The 24,978-nt window shown below is 34.5% G+C and overlaps 1 protein-coding gene across 1 annotated transcript in view; it reads right to left on the bottom strand.

Moving 5' to 3' along the window:
- The window catches only part of LOC111164031 (glutamate receptor ionotropic, kainate 2), a 195,836-nt gene that overhangs the window by 58,399 nt on the left and 112,459 nt on the right, over positions 1–24,978 (bottom strand). The window contains exon 8 of the mRNA XM_089921662.1: positions 15,969–16,082. Coding sequence (XP_089777788.1) covers positions 15,969–16,082 — 114 coding nt within the window. The remainder of the gene's footprint in view (positions 1–15,968; positions 16,083–24,978) is intronic.

Here is a 24,978-nt window from a genome sequence, read left to right as displayed (position 1 = left end):
GAAGAAGAGGAATGATGGTTTCTAAGAGGAAGATGTTCATAAACATGTTAGAAAGCCTTAGGGGAAAATATTAAACATGAGCACCATTCATTACTTATTAATTTTTAAATTACTTTATACCCATTAAAATGATCACTTATTGATAATTTTGTGCCAGGAACTATGGTTATATTTTCTAAATTTTTATCTCTAATACAAAGTTTTAAGTTGCACATTATTATTATCCTCATTATAAGGTAAGGTAACTTGCCCAAGGTAAATCATCTACCAAGTGGCAGACTCAAGATTTGAACCTAGATTTACTCATTTCCATTTGTCCCTTCAACCTGCAGAAAAGCCCTTTCTCAGGTATTAAATTCAGTTACCAAGTGTCAACTAACTGTAGAATCTGTCTGCTCCTCTGCTGAGGGTTAGTGGGGTGGGCAGTTTAAGGATTTGCATATGTAAGTAAATTCCGTCATAAATATCAATGAGGACCTAAAAGTTGTTATGATTTAACCTAAATATAGTGTATTTGTACATAGTGTATTCTTCTGGAAAATTATCCCACAAGTGTCATTTTGAAGAAAACATTCTGCAATTTAAAATATTTGGAAATTCCACATAATTGCATCCCTTTGAGGTATCCATAATACATATGAACTTATGAAAGACTTGGTGATAAAGAAACCTAGTGGATTTGGCTTAACTCAGTATTTCCTTTTAATTTTATTCTTGGCTGCGTTGGGTCTTAGTTGTGGCACGTGGGATCTTCGTTGTGGCACACGGCCTTCTCCCTAGTTGTGGCTCCGGGCTTTTCTCTCTCTAGTTGCGGTGCACAGGGTCCAGAGTACACGGGCTCTGTAGTTTGTGGCACACAGGCTCTCTAGTTGAGGCGCGTGGGCTTAGTTGTCCTGCGGCATGTGGGATCTTAGTTCCCTGACCAGGGATTGAAACTGCGTCCCGTGCATTGGAAGGCAGATTCAGTATTTCCTAAAACCTATTAACCAGAGTCATTGTAGGGTGTGCCTGCATTACACACCTATCAGAATTGTGGAGCACACTCGGACATTCTGATGTAATCAAATAATAAACACAATATGCTATTGCTACAGAGCATAGAAATTGCAGGCCGTATTATAAAAGTACTGTCTTGTTCTAAGGTCAGAGAGTATCACATTTGCCAAACAACTGCAAATTTAAAAGTTCAAATGAAGAAATATAAATTTAGATTTTCTTTTTAAGAGCACAAGGCTATGACAAACATGAAAAAAAATTATGGCTTTGGCTCTAATTACATTTGAATGCAGTATAAAAAATTCTCCATATAATATGAAATGCTTTCCAAACAGCTATGTGACAAAGGCATTTCTCTTCTATTAGTTCTTAAAGGAAGTGGTTAACAAAACAAAACAAAACAACATTCTGTTGGTTTGTTTGACCAATGTGAGTTTATTCAAACAAGGTGGTAAAAACAAATTCATGTTAGTTCTTTTAATTAATTACTAAATAGAACTAAAGCTAAGAGAGCTCAGAACATAAAATTTATAGGATTCAAGTTAATAGTACTCATTACTGTTTAGGTGTCTAATTAATGGCATAAATGCCTTTTGAGTAGTGGACCTAATAAAATACATTGACTGATAAATGGGTAAGAACCAGGGGAATCATCTGTTATTCTGGATTTCTAGGCAAAAAACGGTCACTTTAGTGATGACAGGAAAGTAAAACCTGCACGTGCTTTCTGCCATGGAAAGAGGTCTGTACTTTTCTTTCTTGAGTCGCTGTGGTAGGGTTAATTGGAGTCAGGATATAATCTGTCATTATGAGTACCATTTAAATCGCAAATAAAGAGAAGCAATTAGGAATCCATGTCAAGTAATCAAGTGTGGTTTAAAACACAGAGATCAGGACCTGAGAATCAGATATTGATCTGAAAGAGAAGTTAGGCTGTAAGTACCTGCCATAATTCAGGACTTACTGGTCTTGCAGGTCTCATGATTGTCATCTGACACCCACAACTTTCCAGACTCAAAGAATAGTACATTTTTTCCCAGACTCTTTATATTCCTGGGAAGCCCTGAATTTATAATTACTTGTCAAGCCAAACAGAATACAGCAGGTTTTAGGACAGAATCAACAGGAGCATCAGGGAAGGAAAGAAATGTTCAGCAGTATACATTCACTGAAAACACACATGTGCTCTCTAAGTGAACAATATCACCAATATTCATGATGCCAACCACCATCTATTTTGATACCTTCTAATATGATCTCCATTCCAGACCATTATCTTCAGGTATGGAACTACATGTCTAACTGCCAACCAGATCAATATACCATAGAAAAACTAAATGTAATATGTTCAAAATTAAATTCAATTTGTATTAACCCAATTTGCTCTTTCATATCAATTCTATTTCCAGCCACATTTACCAGAATATAAAAGTGTCCTAATCTCTGACCTCTTCTTAAACTCCAATTTGTAAACTGTTACTATATATCCCCCTTTCTCCACCCTATATATCTTGGAAGTTGTATTTCCTTCCCCCAACCCTTTGGATGATGCCACAGTTTGGAACTTATCAGCTCTTACTCTTGCAATACTCTTGGCTGGTCTCACCCAATCCTAACTCGTGAACTACATGCAATTCTATCTGCGATACTAAGAAGGATTTTTTAAAATCTCAATTTGATTATATGGTTCACGTACTTAAAATCCTTCAAAATTGCCCCATTACGAATAGCAGACAGCCAAATTCCTTCAGGAGGACTACAAAGGCTTTCTTCTCTGTTGTTGCCTGCCTGATCACCCTCAACCACTACTTCTCTCCCACATTGTCTGTGCTCCATCTGTAGTGGACTACTTAGAGGTAGTTATTCATATACTCTAAGCACTTTCACGTGTCTGTGCCTTTTCCCACAGTCTGAAATATCTGGTATTCCTTCTTCACCTAACAGATTCCTACTCCTAAAGCAAATAGAGCTCAAGATTTTGTGAAAAGCGGGCACTGGCATCCCCTCTCCTAATTCCTTACCAAAGAAGTTCTGAAGCGCTGGGCAAATATAAAAATTCCCAACAGTAAAAAGTAAGAGTAACAAAGTCTTGCTGAAACTTGTGGGCATGGAATTCAGATATGTACAGAAAATCGTGTGTGGAAGATAATTGGTAGGTTGTAGGCAATGTGTAAAAACACTGGGGCCAGAGCATGAACACGTCATCAAAAAGGGCTTCATTCTACTTGAGAGATAAAACATGTTATGGACAGCTCTTAAGAAATAAGTTGTATAAGCAGACTGAAAAGAGAGGACTGGCTGTTGGTGATGATTTCTGTTTAAAAAAGAAGAATGGGCTCTTAGAATGGAAAACTGCAGATCCAAAATTCAGTCTATTTTCTTGTATAGATGTAGGTGGCACCGCTGTCCCACCACTGCAATAGTATGTTGCTGTTGGCAGGGTAGGGTGGTCAAGTTGACCTACTCATCTGGCTGGGATTCATGACCTTTTCTTTTTTTTTTTTTAATTCCTGAAAATATACAGTTATAAGGCAATTGATGAGGAAACTTCACTATCTTTTTGAAAGAATTGACACTAAATGTAAGGCCACAGGAAACCAAAAAGCCTTGGTCTCCTAAAGCTAGCTGAAAAAATGTTTTGTTCATTTCCCCATCAGAATTTCTTGCTCAGAGGTCCATACTCTGTACCAACCAGAAAACTAGGTAGATTCTCCAACACATTTCTGGTAAACTACCCACCTCCCTTGCCCTGACCCTGGCAGAAAAGTTAAGGAGAAACTGAATCGACGTGACCCTGGATTCACCATGCGAAAATCTAGAGAACTAAATTACAGTTTGTATCAGTCAAAATTAAGTTCTCCAGCCTGTTTTTCCTTCTTCATTGAGAATGCTAGCAGCCAGGATGATGTCACCTGAACTATGGGCTGTAGGATTCCTTTCAGAAATTATGCAACACAGAGAACAGATACATAGATACAAGTATTTATTAGACCATCTAGATGGAAAGCCACAGCCCTCCCAAAACAGTCCACTGTTATCTGAATTTCAAAGCTTGATGTCATTTGAGAGATAAAGGTTCTGCATAACTCCAAAGCACTCTGCTAATAACCATTAAGCTGTACTACGTATTTTTTATTTTAAAAGTATCTTCAAAGCACTTTTCAGAGAAAAACTCAGCCTTATATAAATTTATCATTAAATTATTTAAAACAAAATAAATAGAGCACTTAAGTAAAAAGAAGCTGGAAGACAGATAACCCAAAACACAAGGAAAGCAGGAGATAAATAATAAGGAAATAGAAGAAAAAGAGGTGAAGTAGAAAATAGGAAAGAAGAAAATACCTTGTTATGCATCAATGCACCATTTAAAATTGACTCAAAAAGAAGTAATAAAATGAATAGGCCAGTAACCATAAAAGAAATTGTATCAGTTATTAAATAAATCTTTCCAGAAAAAATTCTAAATACTGTGGAGTTTTTATTTTTGCCCTAATATAAAACAAATAACCTAATGATACATAGACTGCTTTAGAGCATAGCAAATGCTGTAGAACCAGTTCCCTTCTTTTTAAATGAAGTTAGCATAACACTGACATAAAAAGCTAACAAAATGGTGAAATACTGAAATTAAGGAGCAGTCATTATCAAATATACCTAAAAACAATATAGCAAACAAACAAAGCATAGCAGTCCATTGAAATATTTTTCAACCATAATCAATAATAGTTTATCTCTGGAATGCAACTATTTTTAATATTTAGAAATTGATTAACACATTCATCAGAAAAATAATTACAACTGGAAAAATTAATAATAATCCATAGATGACCAATGTATTCAATAATAATTAGTGCCCAATCTTGAAAAATAATTAATTGGAAAACTAGGAATAAAAAGTCTTCTTGAGAACACATCTATTATTGTAGCTAATAAAGAAAATACTATCAAAACAAGGAAAACAGGCTCAGAGAGTGAAGTTCTCACCAAATACAAATAAAAATAAAACAGATAAAAGCAATTAAAATTAATAAAGGCAGAGATGCAATTATAGCTCTGCATAACAAGCATGATTAAATATCTAAACTACCAAAGAGAATTACTTGTAAATCTCTTAAATGTAGGAATATTTCTATAAAGCGACTCAAGGGAAACATTCACAAATAAATTATTTTCTTATATTTATATTATAAAAAACATAAAATCACTTTGTCTGAACTCATAAGTAGGGCCCACTAATGTTGTTTTAAAAGATAATCAGATACTCCAGTAAAGATGTTAAAAAAAAAAAAAGATAATCAGCAATCTGTCGTCAGAAGCTCTATTTGACGGATATTCTACTGAAATTATGGTATATGGTCTCCTTTGAACTTTAGCTTATACTATCACTGTTTTCATTGTTTTTGCATTGTTTTTTTCCTGAATCTTCATTGAGAATTTTATTGGAAAGTTAAGAAGGAGCATATCTTTTACAGTATTAATGAGAATAACTCCTATTATGGACATCTAGTGAATACTTTGATTACAGATTTGCAGACAATTCTAATTGTTAGCACTGTACAGCCAATACCAGAATAAATTAAAATGAGTACCAGTACTGAAAGGGCAGATTTAAGATGAAAAATAGAGTGCAAGTTTAAACAGAAAATGAGGCTCTTAATGAAGGGGACTTATATGTTTTGTTCCTTCAGCTTCTGTTTTTCTTTAGATCTGACTTGGGAACATCATAAGTAGCTTTTCTAAAGTAACAGTTCAGCTCCCGTCGCCTGCTTCACAGCTGTTATATGGACTCCAGACCATCTGCCAACTGAGGAGTCAAGCCTTGGTCAAACATCTCCAAGCAGAATGAACCAATATTCTCATGTCCTAACTTTTAAACAGCTTGCATTTTTTTCCTCTGAAAATGGTTGGTTGTTCTTATGTTTATCCTAAATTGCTTCAAAAATATATAGTATTGTTTATTATTTAAGAAAATTTCATGGAAACATTTATTATGTTGGTAAGAAATAATAGAGAGTTTTAGAGCTTAAGTCTTTTTTTTTTTTTTTTTTTTTTTTTGCGGTACGCGGGCCTCTCACTGTTGTGGTCTCTCCCGTTGTGGAGCACAGGCTCCGGACGCGCAGGCTCAGCGGCCATGGCTCACGGGCCCAGCCGCTCCGCGGCACACGGGAGCCTCCCGGACCGGGGCACGAACCCGTGTCCCCTGCATTGGCAGGCGGACTCTCAACCACTGCGCCACCTTAAGGAAGCCCCTTAATTCTTAATTCGCCAACTTTTGGTTAATAAGTATGAAAGAAATTGTGAATCTCATAATTGGAAGATGATTAAAAAAGAAAAGCATTTTATATCTATCAGTTTTATACAAAATATGTATTTAAGTGCTAATTTAGTTGATTATGTTTTATAAACTCTTTCAAAATAAATTCAGAAGATTGCTACATTATACATAAATGATTCATTTTAAGGTGCGTGTATTAATTTAAAATGCTATTTTTAAACCTGATGAGATCTAATGAGAATCCAGTATCATTAGTATTTGTAAAGTTTATTGACTATTTGGTTTTATAGCTTCTTATATTACCCAAGGCCTGTAGACAGTTTCACTTTTAATAATATCACCACTGGTCTAAACTACATCTTAGTCATTCTAAAATAATCTTGTTATTTTTTTCTTAGCTCAATTAAGGAAATGTCATGAATGTATGTAGTAAACCTTGATCTTAAAAATGGAAAGGGATCATATATTTAAGGGAATTAGTTAACAATAAACTTAACTACTACTATTTCATTACATTTTAATGATTCAGATTACCCTAAATGTAGTTGGAAAAATACATAGAAACCTAACTGCACAGGCCAAAAACAATGTTGCATTCATTTGGAACATGAATTTGTCAGGAAATGACCAATAAGAACAATAAGCAATAGATAAGCATAAATAATAATAACATAGTCAAATGTCATTACTCTATAGACAGGACAGTATTATTCATTTCTTTTTTCAGCCTCTGCCATTCCAACTGTTATGCTTTTACTGCTCTGCTGTAGAGCTGAGAAATCTTTCCATTGTCTGAGCCCTGTTCTTTAAATTTCCTTCTAATCACCATGGCTCTTGGAGTCTGAACTCTGCCATCCCTAATTAACATTCAAGTCAGAAGCCTATGGTGCGCTACAGATTATCACAATTGGAAGTGAGAATACCAGGAGGGCAAAGTGAAAAACCTAGCAGCTACCATCAGAACAACTTAATGTTTTCAACAAGAGGCAATACTAAAGATGACTGGCTTGTTAGGATCAAAAAGTACTGACAGTGAGCTCATATATTGTTCTCTTGCCTAGAAAACAAACCTCATTTTGACATCTCAAGACATTAAAAAGGCACTTTCACATGAACAGTCTGGATAGAAAATGAATAACTATAATAATCTGTGGCTTATGTTTTAAAGAAACAACAAAATAGTGTAGCAGGTGTACAGAGCATGCCTATTAAGGTAGAATATTTTACCTAAATAATTTGTAATAAATTATGTTTATTACTTATTGATACTTTTAGCTTTTTTCAAAATTCAAGGGCATTCTGAGAATATCTACAAAAATTACTTTCTTTCGTTTTGCAAGTCTACTAAGCAAAGGCATCCTTTTTAATGCCTCATTCTCACATATCACACACACATGTACATCCCTTTAATACACTACTTAGCTGCTGCAAACTGTGTTTACCTCCTTTCAGAGAATAACTTCAGAGAATGTACATAATGTACAAAAAAATCTAAGTCCTTATTGGCCCTAATTATCACTCTAAGAAGAGTTTTTGTTTTCACTCTATACCTATAGAAAATCTGCTGGGATTTGGGAAACTGAGAAGAATGTCTTTCTCCCTAAAATGGAGTATTTAATTACCTGAAATTGTAGTGAATCCTATAGAAATAATGACTGCATAATAGGTTGAAATTAGCTTTCAAGAAAAAAGGGGTAGAATTCTGCTAGTTGTGCTCGTTCACCAACATTTCAGGAAAGATACTTACTGATGTCAGAGCAATAAGGGTTTAAAGGACAGTTTGGCTTAACGATTATCATTCATATTTTAGTAAAAACTGGTATGCTATTTAATTCCTCCACTTGACTGAATTATCAGTTTAGATTGGAGACATTGGTTGTTACTGTCTTTCTTCTGGTATTTGTATTTTGGCCATTAAATATTTCATTAGCTTAATTCCCAAGTGAAAGAAGAGGGAAAAAAATAAAAGCTGAACCTCCAATCAATCAAATGTGCCATTTCACTGCTTTTCCAGTAAAAGGTTTGATGGGAAGAGAGACTGTACCTATTAGCTAATCTCCAAACTGCATTTCATTTCTGAATCTAATTTATTATCCCCTTACATGGATAATCAAGATTTGACTAAACAAAATTATTGCCAACATCTCCATTCAGATACGACTAAATAGAACTCATTATCCCCCCTCCCAACATCTTTATCATGCTCTGTGGCAACGCTAATGCCCTGCCTCTTAGGCTTTTAACCTTGAAATCCTCGTCCACCTTTCTCAGTTGTTTTTGCCCCACATGTAATTCATTCCCAAGAAATCTCATACACGATTGTTCAATGTTGCCATGTCTTTCCTCTTGCCTCTGGGTAAATGTCTCTTAAATCAGACTCTGTAAAGCCTCCATTCAGTAGTACCCAAGAACAAACCATACCTCCCTGTTCAAAATGTTACTTGACTCACTTCTTTGTTAAACTCTCTAAGAACAATCCATTCTTTCTTTCTTTTTGGTATCTGAATTATGAAATTTAAAGAGACTGGGGTATCCACTCTGGCTTGAGTGAATAGAAAAGCACTGGAGTTGTAAAGCAGAGACTAGCACACCATTGTGAAGCAATTATACTCCAATAAAGATGTTAAAAAAAAGAAAAGCACTGTAACCATAAACAAAGCTTAGAAATATAGGAGAAACAGATATTTTAAGGTCGGAATTGTAGAAGGAGGTTTGAATCATGTTGAGTTTGATCCTCGACATGCAGGTAGATATATGTCCTATGAGCAGCTGCAAATTTACATCTGAGTCTCAGATCAAGGGCATAGTTAAAATTTAGATTACACAATTTTACACGGTACTATTGTGATTACATCTTTGAAAATGAGAAAGCTAAAGCAAAATTATCTCATTTCCATGTAGTTTGCTGTGGTTAAGCTGAACCAAAAATTCATATTTCTCCAGTCATTCTTCTAGAACTTAAAATATATTGCTAATAATAAAATAATCTTCAAAAAATTATGGTGTTGACAATAGTGTTGGCAATGAAAAAGAATATAACAACAAAATGAAAATACTTAAGGGTCTTTATTATGGTAGCATTTTAAAATTAGATTTAATAAAGAAGGAGGAAGGAAGCAGGTGTGTGTGTGTGTATGTGTGTGTGTGATTATGTGGTAAAAAATGAGGTTCTGGTCACTTACAGAGCCTCTAAATATTGGGACCCTAAGGTTTAAAAAATTATGCCTAATTTCACATTAAAACCAACAGCTTTCTTTCTCTATGATACCACCGCCAATAGTTTTATGTTGATCTAGCTAATCTGGAGGTCTAGGAGAATATGAGAATTTATTTGAATTAAAACACATCAAGCTATTAGAGCCAGAATGAAAAGAAGAAATGCAGGGCAAGCGTGATCCCTGAAACAGGAGGAAAAAATATGGTGAGAAAAGGTTTGGTTGCCTTTGAATAAGCTGGTTGCAGGGATGGGGTACGAGCAGCCTGAGTTTGAATGAGGCACCCATTTCACATTAACATGTATTAAGTACTACTTATACACGTATACCTACTGTATCTTCCTTAAATTATTTTGATATTACTAGCTCCACAACACATGTTTAAAATTGCTTAGAAATTGTATAGTGATCGATAAGAATGAAAACCCTTTTTTCTTTGTGAAGCTGCATTATTTGGGTTTCCAAGCCCGAATGCTAGTTAAGAACTATGTGCTTGACTGTCGCTCTGTGACAATGGAAAAAGAAGAATCAGAGGGAAAACTCTATTGCAGGGACAGATTTGAAGGCCTAGAAATCTTTTTTTTCAACATCTTTATTGGAGTATAATTGCTTTACAATGGTGTGTTAGTTTCTGCTTTATAACAAAGTGAATCAGCTATATGTATACATATGTTCCCATATCTCTTCCCTCTTGTGTCTCCCTCCCTCCCACCCTCCCTATCCCACCCCTCCAGGTGGTCACAAAGCACAGAGCTGATCTCCCTGTGCTATGCGGCTGCTTCCCACTAGCTATCTATTTTACGTTTGGTAGTGTATATATGTCCATGCCTCTCTCCCGCTTTGTCCCAGCTTACCCTTCTCCCTCCCCATATCCTCTGCTTTTGTTGATATTATGCAAGAAGTTGCAGAACCATTTAGGGGACGATTTGGTCACTTCTCTCTTTTGTACTGTAATTCCTTCCACTGTCCTTGGGAGTTTGCTCCCAGATAAGCCTCCTGTATCTGTGGGCTGCAACAATAAAGCTTAACAAGCCTAAGCAAGTAAACTAAGTACTGAGATACACAACCTTCCAGGAAGTGCTAAGAAAATAAAAACTAAGACTAAGTTGCAGATGCAAGCACATTTGTTCAATTCATTGAGCAACCGGGAGGAAAGAACCTCCTTAAGAGTAAGTGACTTTTCTGAAACAGTCACCAAATTTATAGTCATTTGCATGCTAAAGTGCTACTAGTTGTTAAGGGAAAGAACATGTACAGTAGCATTTAGTGCTAGTAATCTTTTGATGGACAAAAATCAATTATTATACAGGAGCTGCACAGTGGGGAACACTCAACGTATTTAGACAGGCCTGAAAAAATCTATTGAAAACCAAGAACACAGAGGGAAAATAGGCATTCCTTCTATGAACTTAAATAAATATTCAGCCACCTGATACTGCCCCTAGCTAGTGTACCCATAGTAGTAAGGACAAGGGGATGAGGCTAATAAACTGAAAATAGAGCACACATTGTTCTCAAAAGCTCTCTACGTCTCATTCAGAAAGAGTATTCTTGTTATTATTTTTGGTGATTAGAAATTTATATTTTAACAATTGTTATGCAATAAACGAAATCATCATATATGAAAACACGGTTCTAAGGTTGATATCTGTAACTCCAATAATAATGATAAACACAAGAAGCAAGGGAATTTTAACCACTGAATCTGAAATGCAAAAGCCAGAGTGGTAATATGAGGAATATGAAAGAGAGGGCATGAGTAGGCTGCAGTTTTAGGTCTAGACCTGCAGGTGAGGCTACATAATTTCCAAATTGTATGACATCATTTAAGTCAAAACTAACAAAATAAATATTTAAAAAATTGTTTAGAGCTTTCTAAAATGAACTCATTCCATGATATGACTACTGATATGTACTACGCCCATACAATGTATTGGACGTAGGTTATATTGTTGAAGAGGAGCAAAAAACATTAGTAAACAAGATGCTTAATCTCAATTCTAAAGAGAAAAAGTGAGATAGGCCCCGTTACTCTTTTGATTGCCCAGAAATATCTGCGATTATGGTTTAAAGAAGCTGAAAGAAAACTGAGCGCTAAATTAGGAGAGGGGAGAAACAAGAGGCCCGAGGCATCCAAGCAAGAGTAGCCTAAATCTTGGCCCCTGAGGAAATGTCTAGATGTCTGGGGACACACCTGTGACGGCATCACAGTGCTCTAGCATATGTGGGATTTCTGGATGAGAAGCACTGCTTTAGGTGAACAATTTTCAATCAAGATGCTATTCTGGTCATAAACTATAGCTGTTAGACTTTTCCATCCTGGGCCACTAGAGACTTCATTTTACAGTATTGGTTGCTCAAGTTGGACACACAGATTGGTTGAAAGCCCACTTCTCTACTTTCTAGCTCTGTGACCATGAGCAGGTTACTTAGGCAATCTGCATACCAGCTTTCCCACCTGTAAAAGAGTATGGGTAATGGTATCTACCTCAAAAGGTTATTATGACAATTAAGTGAGTAAATCTATGAGTAATGCTTTGAACAATGTCTAGCACATAGAGACATACCAAAAATGTGTATTATTGTTTTTAATGAACCATATTCATATATCCTTATTTAGTGAAGCTGAGAAGCAGATAAAAGCACCAGCCTCAGTTATCATGGTCTTCTTTCAATTTTGCAAATTTTTCAAGATCTTTCCTGCTTTAGGGCCCTTGCATATGCTGTTCTCTCTGCTGAGAGTATTCCTTCCCCCTCTCTTAACCTTGATAATTTCTTCTCAAACTTCAACTCTCTATCCTTCGGCAGTGAGACCTAACCTGGCCCATCCTTCCACTCCTGATCCCTGGTGTAACTCTGGATCATTCTGTAAAAGGCATCACACACTTTATCTTTCTCTTATATCTTAATCACAAGGTGTGGTGTGTGGTACGTGTGTCTGTGTGTGTGTGTGTGTGTGTGCGCGCGTGTGTGCGTGTGTGTAGTTTTCCTTATGAATCCTACCATTTTCTAAGCTCCATAAAGGCAGAGACCGTGTCTATTTTCTCCATCAAATATAGTGGTTTCGGGCTTCCCTGGTGGCACAGTGGTTGAGAGTCCGCCTGCCAATGCGGGGGACACGGGTTCGTGCCCCAGTCCAGGAAGATCCCACATGCCACGGAGCGGCTGGGCCCGTGAGCCATGGCCGCTGAGCCTGCGCGTCCGGAGCCTGTGCTCCGCAACGGGAGAGGCCACAGCAGTGAGAGGCCCGCGTACCGCAAACAAAACAAAACAAAAAATATATATATAGTGGTTATCACAAAGCCTGATATATCATCATCACTAAGTACCTATTCGTTAAATACAAAAAGAATGAATTAAAAAAATAAATAAAATTCAAGAGAAATGGAGCTGATTATGATAAGCACACTGATGATGCCAAATTCTAGAAAACCTCACTGGCTCTTTTTAAGACACATAATAAAAATGTCAAACAAGAAGCATTAAGTGAACTTCTCTCTGTGGAGATATCATTATTCACAACATGGGCAGAATCTCCTCTGAGATTTTCCAAGAGAGAAAAGGACAAAATAATCATAACATAAATCAAATGATCATACTTCCTTATAAAATATAAATTAAGTATCTATAAATTATATCAAGCTGGCTTATATAAATAATGTAAATAATCTCTTCAAATCTTTTCCTGATTGTGGATACGCTGTGATCAGAATATTCAGAAAAAGAAGTTTTTCAACTAAGTGATATAAAAACAAATAACGTACCTTTCTTTTTAACAAAAATCACAACCTCTTTGAAACTAATACAGTGACATAGTCTAAAATATAAGTAACCTATTCATTAAAATGTAAGCTTAGAGTATGTTCCAGAGTTGATCTTACATCTTGGTTATATGGAGCAATGATCTGAGGAATAGTTCTCAATCATCATTACAGGTCAGAATTACCTGTGGAACTTAAAAAAATGAATATGTCCTACAGTTAAAGGTAGCAATAATTTTTTAAAAGCTTTATGCCTGGCTCTGATATGAAGCTAAGATTAAATACCACTTGTTTATGAATAGATATAAAATTGTTTATTATTGAGAAAAATATTTGGATACTTTTTATAAAATAACTCTGAGTAATTAAGCAATACTGAGAAATCGTATGGGTAGTCTTAATCACCTGCTTTGTCTGGACAAGAAGTTTGCAATAACCTGCACACTTGAAAAATATTTAAATACAGCCATTTAAAAGTTGCTTACCCCCCTAATTTTCTGCTTAATTAAATATTGTTTATTTTATTTAATTTGACAAATATTTATTGAGTGCCTCCTATGCCCAAGTCACTCTTCTCTGACACTAAGAGATCTAAAAAGTGTAAAATTTGATTATTGGCCTTGTACAGATCCATGCCAAATAGAGACCCAGATATATACAAAATTTCTAAAATAAAAAAATGCATGGTAAGTGCTATGATAGAGTATTATGATACATTAAATGTATACTCCTCTGCCCACCCCAAACATACGCAATTAAATGAAAAGATCAAAGAGTTTCACAGAGAGCATGTCATCTGAGATGGGTCTGGAAGGATAAAAATTTTTCACAGGGGACCATAAAGAAGTGAGCAAAGATTTGGAGCCATAAAATAAGTGATGCATTTAAGAGTTTGGCTGGATCAGGAAGAAAATAGAAAGGAGAATGGGGGCTGGTTGCTGAAGGCGACAGATGTCCCTTGCCCAGCACTCTTTACTCTGTGAGCATTGTAGAGGCACATGTGGTGTAAAAACAGGGGGCTTAGTCAGATCCTAATTCTCCAAGGATTGGTCGGTGATGTTTGGAGGAATATTGCACACATGAAATAACATAGTATTCATTCTAAATAATATAAACTACTGACAAGTTCTATATTTCAGAAATGGAGAGAACCATATTGCAAACAAAGGGAACGGGGCTAACACAATCACAGTAATAGGCTAACTGATTACCCCAGTTCAGTTAAAATGCAGGATTCCTGAAGGGAATAATGGGAAATGACAACAGAAAGGTGGGAGAAGACAAGACTGTAGAAAGTTCTGAATGTCAGGGTCAAAACTTGGGGGCCTTTTTAATGGTCAATATGGATTCACTAAAGACTTGTAAGCAGAGAAGCAGGAAACGACAGAGTTAGATCTTCACAGTGGAGAGTGAAGTGCATTGCAATGGGAGAAGGTTGTCAGCAGGAAGGATAGGTACATAGTTACTGTAATTGTCCCAGCAGCAGGTTATGAGATCCAGGATATACTGGCAGATAAAGGATATATTAGTGCCCTGTGAGGACATTCCATCTGAGGACCAGGGCTGGTGGATTGGTGGGTTTGGGAGTTATCTTTGAAAAGAGAAGGAGATATAAAATTAAGTTAAAGGGACCAGCAAAGTTTGGATATGATGAAGCAAGTATTTACTGAGGTTCTTAGCAAGGGAGTAATTAAAAATCCTCATGAACTTCCATCACTGTCATTTCATGATTACAAGGTTTGCTTCATTATCAAGAGTCTTTAACACAAGGCGTTTTGTTTTGACATGCCTAGAAATCTGACATCCTTTGTTGTTACTATAAGGACAAGATTATGAATTCTTCCTGGCTTGATTTGCCACCATAAATCAAATTTAGAAATTATATAAATGCTAAAATTGTGTGGAGGTTTGTTCTGGACAATAATCTTACATTCCTATTGATTACCTGGGGAATCTTAAGAACTAGTATTGATAAATTTATTCTGTAGGTAAAAGTACTCGCTAATTCATCAGTCCCTTGCTTGTCCTAAATTTAAGATTCCCATTTGCAAATGGCATGGTAGGCATACGTAAACATTACTGTGTGATCTAATTAAAATATATAATTATAAGAGAGGTAAAAATATCCAGCTTATCAGTATTAATTTAATTCTATTGGTGATGAAAATATTTCTGGCTTAAAACAGCACTTGTCATTTGATTTCATTATGGAGATTAGTAAAGTAAAAGTGAATTTGCCATGATGAAAACAATTAAATTGAAATCAAGGTTAAAATATAATTATAATAGAAAAAGTCCTGAAAAATAAATGGTATGCCCTCTGAAATATACCTGCAGGAGATGAAAGCAGAAGCAAAGTTCACATGCAGCTCCTCACATAAGTATATTTATACAGCTGCATGTCAGTGTACTTTTCAAATCTTAACATTGACAATTTTTCAATAGCAACTAATTTTGTAGAAACATAAAGATTTCCAGTAATATATGAAGCTGTATTATTAATCAACATAAGCAGCCCAAACTTTAATATAATTTATATCATTAAAAGCTAACAAAATAAAACTGTGACTAAATTAACATTGACTCATCTGTTATACAGTAATTGCTAAATAACTGTAAAATATATTACATTCTGTTCATTACTACTCCAATTATAATGTCCTTTTCTATCCATTTCCATGTTTACCTACATTTATCTAAAAAGAATGGAAAAACACTTACCAAAATGGTGGTAACGATCAAAGAACGATTGGATAAGGAATCTGTGATGTTGGCTGGCTTTCCCTTTTGACTTTCTGTCATATTCAGGCCACTGGCTGGATCCCAAGTTCCAATCTATAAAATAGCATATGTACTTTGTAAATCGTCCATCAGGCACCTGGGAGAGAGCACTGAAGAGAAAGTTAAGACTGCTAACACATATTATTCACATCTGCTGCATTACCTGCTGTTGTTGAAGTAAAGGCTGCTTGTTTTAAGCATGATTCACTGCTTTGTGAAGTGTGTCCAGTGAAGTGTGACATTAAAGAACAAAATGATCCATTGCACTTCTACAGTCAGTGTGAGGAGCTTAATTTTCCATTCACACTTTCATTCACCAAGATAAACTACTGCTGATGATACCTTGATAGCTGGCTGGAAGCTCATTAATAGCACATATTTTTGACAGTAATGGATCTGTCTTATCCTCTCATTACAATGATAACATGCCATATTATATGGACAAAGCTAAAAGACAGAGCAAAACCTGGAGATCCAGGGTAAATTAATAGGTAAAAGCAGGCTTAAAAGAGGCATTAATTCGTATTCACAAAACCCCCAGTAGGGCAAAATCATACCCCAAATTACCTGCAGAGCATTTAAAAATACACATTTGCAGCTTTAAGATACTCCAAGGAAAGGAGATTACAGCATAATTTCATCTGGATAACCCATTCTAATACTTCCACTTGTATTCTATTCAATATGTATTTTAATTTAACTAATATCCTCTGATAGATTAGGCCATATACTCTCTGTGTTCAGACATTTTATACTCACTGAACACAGTCTATAGGATGACATAGAGCTACCTCTGGAGAGATACATATAAGCATAAGATGCCACTAAATACATAGATTGGGTGGTTTACATACATGCACCTGCACCATTGCATGTCATGTAACAACGGTGACCAGTAAAGGAAAACAGAAACAAAAGGAGACGCAGAGTCAGTATTTCTTAGTCAGCATTACTTTTCCTCACCCTCTCAAACCTGGGAGTCATCAGTAGTGAAATATGTCTTACGTATGCCCCTAGCCAATTACCCAACTTGTTTTCCTCAAATGAAGCTATAAATTATCAATTTCTTTTTAAAGTAAAGGTTTGTACATACAGATCTTCCTCAACTTATGGATGAACCCATCATAAGTTGAAAACATTGTTAAATCAGAAATGCATTTAGTACACCAACCTACCAAACATCATAGATTAGCCCAGCCTACTTTAAACGTGCTCAAAACACTTACATTAGTCTACAGTTGTAGTCAAAATCATCTAACACAAAGCCTATTTTATAATAAAATGTTGACTATCTCATGTAACTTATAGAATACTATACTGAACTATAATGAAAAACATGCTGGTTATATGTACAAACAGGATGGTTGTAAGTGTATTAGTTGTTTACCCTGGTGATGGAGTGGCTGACTGGGAGTTGGGGCTCACTGCACTGCCAGCATCACAAGAAATTATCGTAGTACATATCACTTGCTCAGAAAAAAAAGATCAGAATTCAAAATACAGTCTCTACTGAATATGTATCATTTTTGCACCATCACCATTGTAAAGTTGAAAAAGCATAAGTTGGGAACTGTTTGTAAATTAAATTATCTTTAACGTGACATTGATTTAGCAGGTAACATTTACTCTGGTCTACCTAAATATGCTAACAAGGGTCTCATCAGCATAAATCCAAATTAAATGTTATGATCTTTTTATTTTCTTTATATTTTATCATACATACTCTTTTTGATCTTTTCATTTGCATAGCTTTCTTAGTAACTTTAAGATATCTATCTCCGTTTAATTGGAGAAGCACAAAAGTAGAAATGTTAATAACTTCTGTTCTTCATAAGAATAGATATGTCATTCTAATAGTTGTACATAAAAGTAAATCTCAGTGTTCTTTTTCAAGAACTTATTTGACTATACTAGGAATTCAATATAAATGTTTCTAGTGATGTTTAAAAAAGAACCTCTTGACATATTTTCTCATATTTACTTAATTTTCCTCTTACCGTGAAAAACTATATATTCCTAATGTTTGTGTCAGTAAAGAAAAAAAGTCAAATAATACAGTAAGGGAAAAAAAAGAAAAAAAAATCTTGATTCAGCATTCTTTCCAAATTAAATTACCTACTGATCTTTTAAATTACTTTAGACTGAGACTACCATGATGTCATAAAGACAGAGACTAATTATAATTTAGGGTCAATAATGGAAAGTTTTCAAGGGCCGGACAGGTAGCATCAATGTGTGACGTGAAAGGGCATAAGCCAGTAGTAAGAATTTCCAGGCTAGGGAGTGAAGTTTTTAAATCTCACAAAAATCTCAAGGCAGAAGAGCAAGAGGGGCCACAATCCCAACCCGCTCTGCTGTGTGCCTTGGGCTGCATGTTCCCAGAGCAGGTACTTTTTTCAAGTTCCCAGCAAGGCATCACCAGAGTTAGAAGAGGCCCTGCTGGGGACCTGGGTGGAGGACAGAAGGGATGTCAAACCTAGAATGCCTACCTGACCTGCTTAAATTGTTTCAATTTCAAAATCATTAAAAAAAAAAAAATCTACTCTGTTGGCTAAACAAGACATCTGCAGATTTTATTTTGCAGTCACTGCCATTTTTCTGCCCCTGATCTATAATTAATACCTATTACGCATTTGTCCTTTAGATTTTATTTCCCTTTTTTTCACTATTGGTTAAATAGTTAGATTTCTTTCAGACATGTAATTCTACCAGCCAAAGCACTGGCAAACATCATTTGCCCACGGTCATCCGCCAAATGACACCCTCAAGCTTGACCAGTAAGTTTTTCAACTTTCTAATCAAATCACTAATACAAAATATTGCCCATTTCACTTACATCATCCTCCATGATTACTTTTATAAAAAATAATTTAGCTCAATGTTCATTCTTCTAAACATACTTATCTAGTTTCATCCTCTGTCAGTTGCTTTTCTAGTACTATTGGGATGAAAGGGTTATGGCTCATGAATCCATAATTACCTATAATCACAAATATTAGGTATCCCTTTTTATAAATCTCAGGTTTCTGAGCAGAATATTATGAAGTTTCAGAAATTTCAATGGCATAACATTTTAAATCAAATAAAATTTTGTATGATTCCCAGATTTTAAATCTATTAGGACTGTATAATTCAAAATTTTGTACTGATTGAAGAACTTTTCATCAGTGGGGTTTATTGTTTTGTTTTGTTTTAATCACGAGAGCCATTGATTAAGACAATCTTTTTTCTTTTAATCTATGTTTGGAACCATGATTTTTTTCATTATATGATTTAATCAAGTCATTTATTTTTTCTCAGTTCCAAAATTTAATAAAGCACTCTTGATCTCACAGAGGTATTTTAGATAGAGTGAGTCTATATCTTGGCTGACTTGGATACTTCAAGTTTATGGTTATCTTCTTGGTGTAAATATTAATAGCAACCCTCTTGTACAATTAAAAATGTCATGGTTTGGATACTAAATCATAAGGTCACTTTAATTATAAGCATCAAGTTAGAGAAGTAATTTGAAAGTACTTCAAAAACCACAAAGAACTATAGAAAATTATGGTATTATTCATTTTTCTTATTTTATATTCTGGTTCTGAATATAAATTTGCTCTTCTTCATAAAAGGAATGCATATTTATTGTTGTCAAATTATAAAACACAAAAAAATATAAACGAGAACATCAATTTAAACTTTGAACCTACATACATACCCATGTCAATCATAGCTAATAAAACTTAGCGTATTTCCTTCAAGTCTTTCATCTTTACATGTATGTTCCTTGCAAAATTTCCATCATAGCCTTGTAGTTAATGGCCCAGACTCTGAAGGGGGTGTCAGACTACCTGAATCCCATTACATCTCCACCACTTTCCACCAGGGGACTGGGGCACATTACTTCTCTGTGCCTCAATTTCCTCATCTATAAATGGGGGAATAACATTATCTACCTAACAGAGCTGTTGTGGGGATTAAATGAAAAAGAAGTCAATGCAAGGTGTTTATAAGTGTGCTACAAGTATTATATAAATTATTAAATACATCCTGTTTCTATACTATTTTGAGCATTTTCTTCTGGCATTAAAATTAATCAAATTCATAATTTGAATGATTGTATAATATGAACATCATATAAACATATCACAATTTAACTATCATTGTTAAAAACAAGGCTTTAGTAAACAGAGTTATTTACAAATATTTGCCCATGTCTTTTATTATTTTAAAAACAAATTCCTAGAATTGGAATTACTGAGCCCAAATAATATGAATTATTAGGATTATTAGTACATGTTGTCATATAACTTTCCAAAACTATTGTTGTGCTTGTTATCATCCCCCTGACAGTTCATGGTATAATACAACTTCCTAACAATTCATCTTCTACTTTTAATAGTTTGACTTACATAATTGAATGATACTATAATGGTTTATGACCGTTGCCTTTATTTCTAGATAGTATGTTTTATCACATAAAAATAACTTTTTATTCTAAGTAATTCTTTTCACCTAAATTTCCAGGACCTAGTATTAATCATGCTTACCTTATTTGTATATTTGCATTTGCTGATAAATAATTATCTCTAATTATACTTTCAACATACTTCTCATTCTATGGGTTTCTTTATAAGCAGCTCATCATGAATGTTTTTAATGTCCTATCTTTTTTCTCCCTGGATCTTATTTTTAACCTTGTTCCTTTGATATTTTCTGGTTTTCACTATTTCTTTTCTACCTCTGGATATGTTGGTAGACACTTTTCCCTGTGGTAATTTGTGAGATAACAAAGTTTTCAGTCTACTAAAGGGGTGTGGTCAACTTTTGTTTAAACTTTTACAATCACATCATAAAATCAATATTGAATCATAAAAATTAAAATGGCATCTATTCTATGAAAATTCACTACTTTGGTTCATTCTGCTACTACACATACGGATCCATAGTTTTAGTTAATTTAATCTGGGGTTGTGGACACTGCCTCTCATTTTCTTTTGCTTGACATATCATAGATCATCTCTTTTCCAAGGAAAACAAATGTAATTTTTAATATAATCTTTAAAACTATTATTCAAAAACTTCTCTCTGTATGCTTTAACTACTTTTACTGTTTACTAGGATTTCTAGCCAGTTTCCTCTTTTTGAGTATTTGCTTTCATTTATCATTGTTCTTATAGAAGACAATTTACTTGTAAAGGATAACTATGTGACATGCTTCTATCTGTAGATTTGAAAATATTTTTGTCATGTTCCTGTACAAAGAAAACTTGACTAAATAAAGACATATTGTGTCATAGCCTTCTTCCTTCAAGAGCTCTGTTTTAGTCATGTTTCCTATTATTTAATGTTACTAAAGAGACTGAGGGCAGTCCAATATTTGTTTCTTTTTTGGTAAATATTTTTTTATTGAAAGCTTCTAGTAATCTCTATTTGGAAGTTTTAAATCTCAATCAGGAGGGAGAGAGAGAGAGAGAGAGAGACATAGAGATAGAGACTGTAATTCATTTTTCATTATGTTTGCCAGAAATATAAGGCAGAGACTGTAATTCATTTTTCATTATGTTTGCCAGAAATATAAGGCATCTCTCCATTTTCTGAAGGTGAATTTTATTGCATTTACAATTTTCCTAAACTATTCATGTGGTCATGTTTTCTATAAATGTTATACTCATTTATTTATTTATTTTTTTGCGGTACGCAGGCCTCTCACTGTTGTGGTCTCTCCCGTTGCGGAGCACAGGCTCCGGACGTGCAGGCTCAGCGGCCATGGCTCACGGGCCCAGCCGCTCCGCGGCATGTGGGATCTTCCCGGACCGGGTCACGAACCCGGGTCCCCTGCATCGGCAGTCGTACTAACCACTGCGCCACCAGGGAAGCCCAATAAATGTTATACTCTTTAAATGGATGTTTTCCCTCTCACTACCTTACATATGTATCTTCATCACTGATAGAAACATTGGGAAAAGCAGTTCCCTCTTCTGTGTAGCAATGGACAGAACAACTTATGTATGCCCCCAACACAGGAGTATCACATTACATTTTAATTGTAATTCTTTTTTTAATCACTCTCTAGTTAAAACTTAAATCCCCTGAGGCTAGAGACTGGTTTACTCATCCTTTTATCCTAAGGCCTTTGAATACAGGACATACTAGGGATTTTCTGTGTGAGGGTTCTGAATATACTGGTCCTCTTTGTCTCAGAAATTCCATTTATGTTTTACTTTGAATTAAAATTATATTTCATTTTTATGTATCATATCTTCTTGTGTTAAACTTTAAGTGCCTTCAAGGAGGATGTCACAACTTTGAAATTTAGATATTAAATACCCAATGAATATTTATTGAATAAATGACTAAACGGAATAAATGAGCAAATTACTACATAATGAAGACTTTCAGGATTTCTTAGGTTGTTAACTTTCCACACCTATTCATTCATTCATTCACTCAGCAAATATTGAATGTATACTGTGTCTATTCTTTCATATTTACATATTTTGTTTTTCATGTTTTGTTCTTCATGTTCTGTTCAAGTTCTACCTTAATATCATCTTTAACTTTGAGAGTAATAGGTCACATATCTTTGCTACTTATTTGAATTTTTCCTAAGTTACATTTTATGTGTTAATATAAATATTTGTAAGAATTTTATGTATTTTATGCTTTACATTTTATACTTCTCAGGATTTTTTAAAAAATTCTTCATATAATTTCATTTGGTAAAATATATTTTCTCTTTGGTTGCTTTGTTTTATTTTTTAATGTAGAAAAAACATTTGTTTTCTAAATGATTTTAAAATTATTTATCTGAGCATCTCGTTAGTTAGTTGATGCTTTATTTATTTATCTTTGTTTTTGACAGTTTTCTCAGTATAAATTTCCTTTGTTTTGTATCTCATATTACTCCTTTATGTCCAAAGAATGTTTTTCTTTCCTCTCCTGAGCTACATAATTGCTTGTCTCATCTGTAATTAGCATTTTATAATTTCTTCTAAACATGTAAGTTAGCACTGCTTCTTGTAAGCAGAATCAGTGAGACATTTTTTATGCTCTGTGGAATGTGCAATAATAATTTGTTTGACAAGTATATCAAAAACTTTCTCAGGTAGGAACAAAATAAACATTCCCAGCTAAGTGTTAAATATTAGTTATATATAAAGTCAATCTCATTTAAAGTTAAGAAATAATTTCCCCACTAAAAACCAACTGGCACAATAGGATCTATCAAAATTCTATTTACACTGTCTTATTGTTTACTAACAATATAACCATGGATGTTGGAGAATGAAAAAAAAAGCAATACAGTTTTTCACTATAGAGTAATGTAAAAAGGAAAATGAATTCTCTGATTATACACTGTTTTGACTTAATTTTAGACATATTCATCTGTCTTGAACAAAGAACGTAAGTGGTACTTTTCCAAAGAAGGCCTGTGTGGTGATCATGAGAAACCACACTGTACATTGTAAAACAGTGTTAGCATAATGTAGAGTCTCCATCTAACACCCTATACAAAAATAAACTCAAAATGGATTAAAGACCTAAATGTAAGACCAGAAACCATAAAACTCCTAGAGGAAAACATAGGCAGAACACTCTTTGACATAAATCATAGCAATATTTTTTGGATCCCTCTCCTAAAACAAAGGAGAAAAATAAACAAATGGGACTTAAACTTAAAATCATTTGCACAGCAAAGGAAACAAAACAATCAACAAAACAAAAAGACAACCTACTAAATGGGAGAAAATATCTTCAAATGATATGACCGATAAAGGGTTAATATATATTCAACATATATAAATAGTTCATATAACTCAACAGCAAAAAAACTAAACAACTCCATGAAAAAATGGGCAGAAGAACTGAATATACATTTTTGTAAAGAGGAAATGCAGATGGCCAATAGGCACATGAAAAGATGTTCAACATCACCAATCATCAGGGAAGTGTAGATCAAAACCACAATGAGATATCACTTCACACCTGTCAGAATTGCTATCATCAGAAAGAACACAAAGAGCAAATGATGGTGAGAATGTGGAGAAAAGGGAGCCCTTGTATACCAAGGGAACTATTGTAAATTGGTATAGCCACTTTGGAAAACAGTATTGAAGGTTCTCAAAAAGCTAAAAATAGAGCTACCATATGACCCAGCAATTCAACTCCTGGGTACATATTCAAAAACAAAAAAAACAAAAATACTACTTTGAAAAGATACATGCACCCTGATGTTCATAGAAGCAGTATTTAAAATTGCCAAGATATGAAAGCAACCTAAGTGTCCACCAACAGATGAATGGATAAAGAAGATATGGTGCATATATAAAGGAATACTACTCAGCCATAAAAAAGAGTGAAATTTTGACATTTGCAGCAACATGTACAGATTTGGAGGATATTATGCTAAGTGAAATAAGTCAGACAGAGAAAGACAAATAATGTATGACATCACATGTGGAATCTAAAAAAATATTACAAACCACTGAATATAACAAAAAAGAAATAGACTAATAGAGAACAAATTAGTGGTTGCCAGTGGGGAGAGGGAAGGAGAGAGGGGCAATATAGGGGTAGGAGGTTAAGAGGTACAAAACATTATGTATAAAATAATCTACAAAGATATATTGTACAACACAGGGAATATAGCCAATATTTTATAATAACTAAAAATGGAGTATAACCTTTAAAAATTGTGAATCACTATACTGTACACCTGTAACTTATATAATATTGTACATCAACTATACCTCAATAAAAAAAAATCTTCCCAATAATTAGCTGCCTACAACCACATGACCCATACAGTTTGCCTTGCATTGTATTTACTCTTTCTTTGAGAAGAAAAGGCATTCCTGATAGTACTGTTTGAGGGTACTGAGAATTAAAAAGCATAAGGAAGGTGCTGGTATTAAATGCTAATTTACATTTGGAAGGTATTCTCTCCAACTGACTGAATATA

Source organism: Delphinapterus leucas, chromosome 12 (genome assembly GCF_059928025.1).
Source record: "Delphinapterus leucas isolate spDelLeu-1000000601 "Yukka" chromosome 12, BTC_Dleu_Yukka2, whole genome shotgun sequence".
NCBI classification, from domain to species: Eukaryota; Metazoa; Chordata; class Mammalia; order Artiodactyla; family Monodontidae; genus Delphinapterus; species Delphinapterus leucas.
Note: the sequence above shows the minus strand (reverse complement) of the source record. Positions and strands in the feature narration are given on the sequence as shown.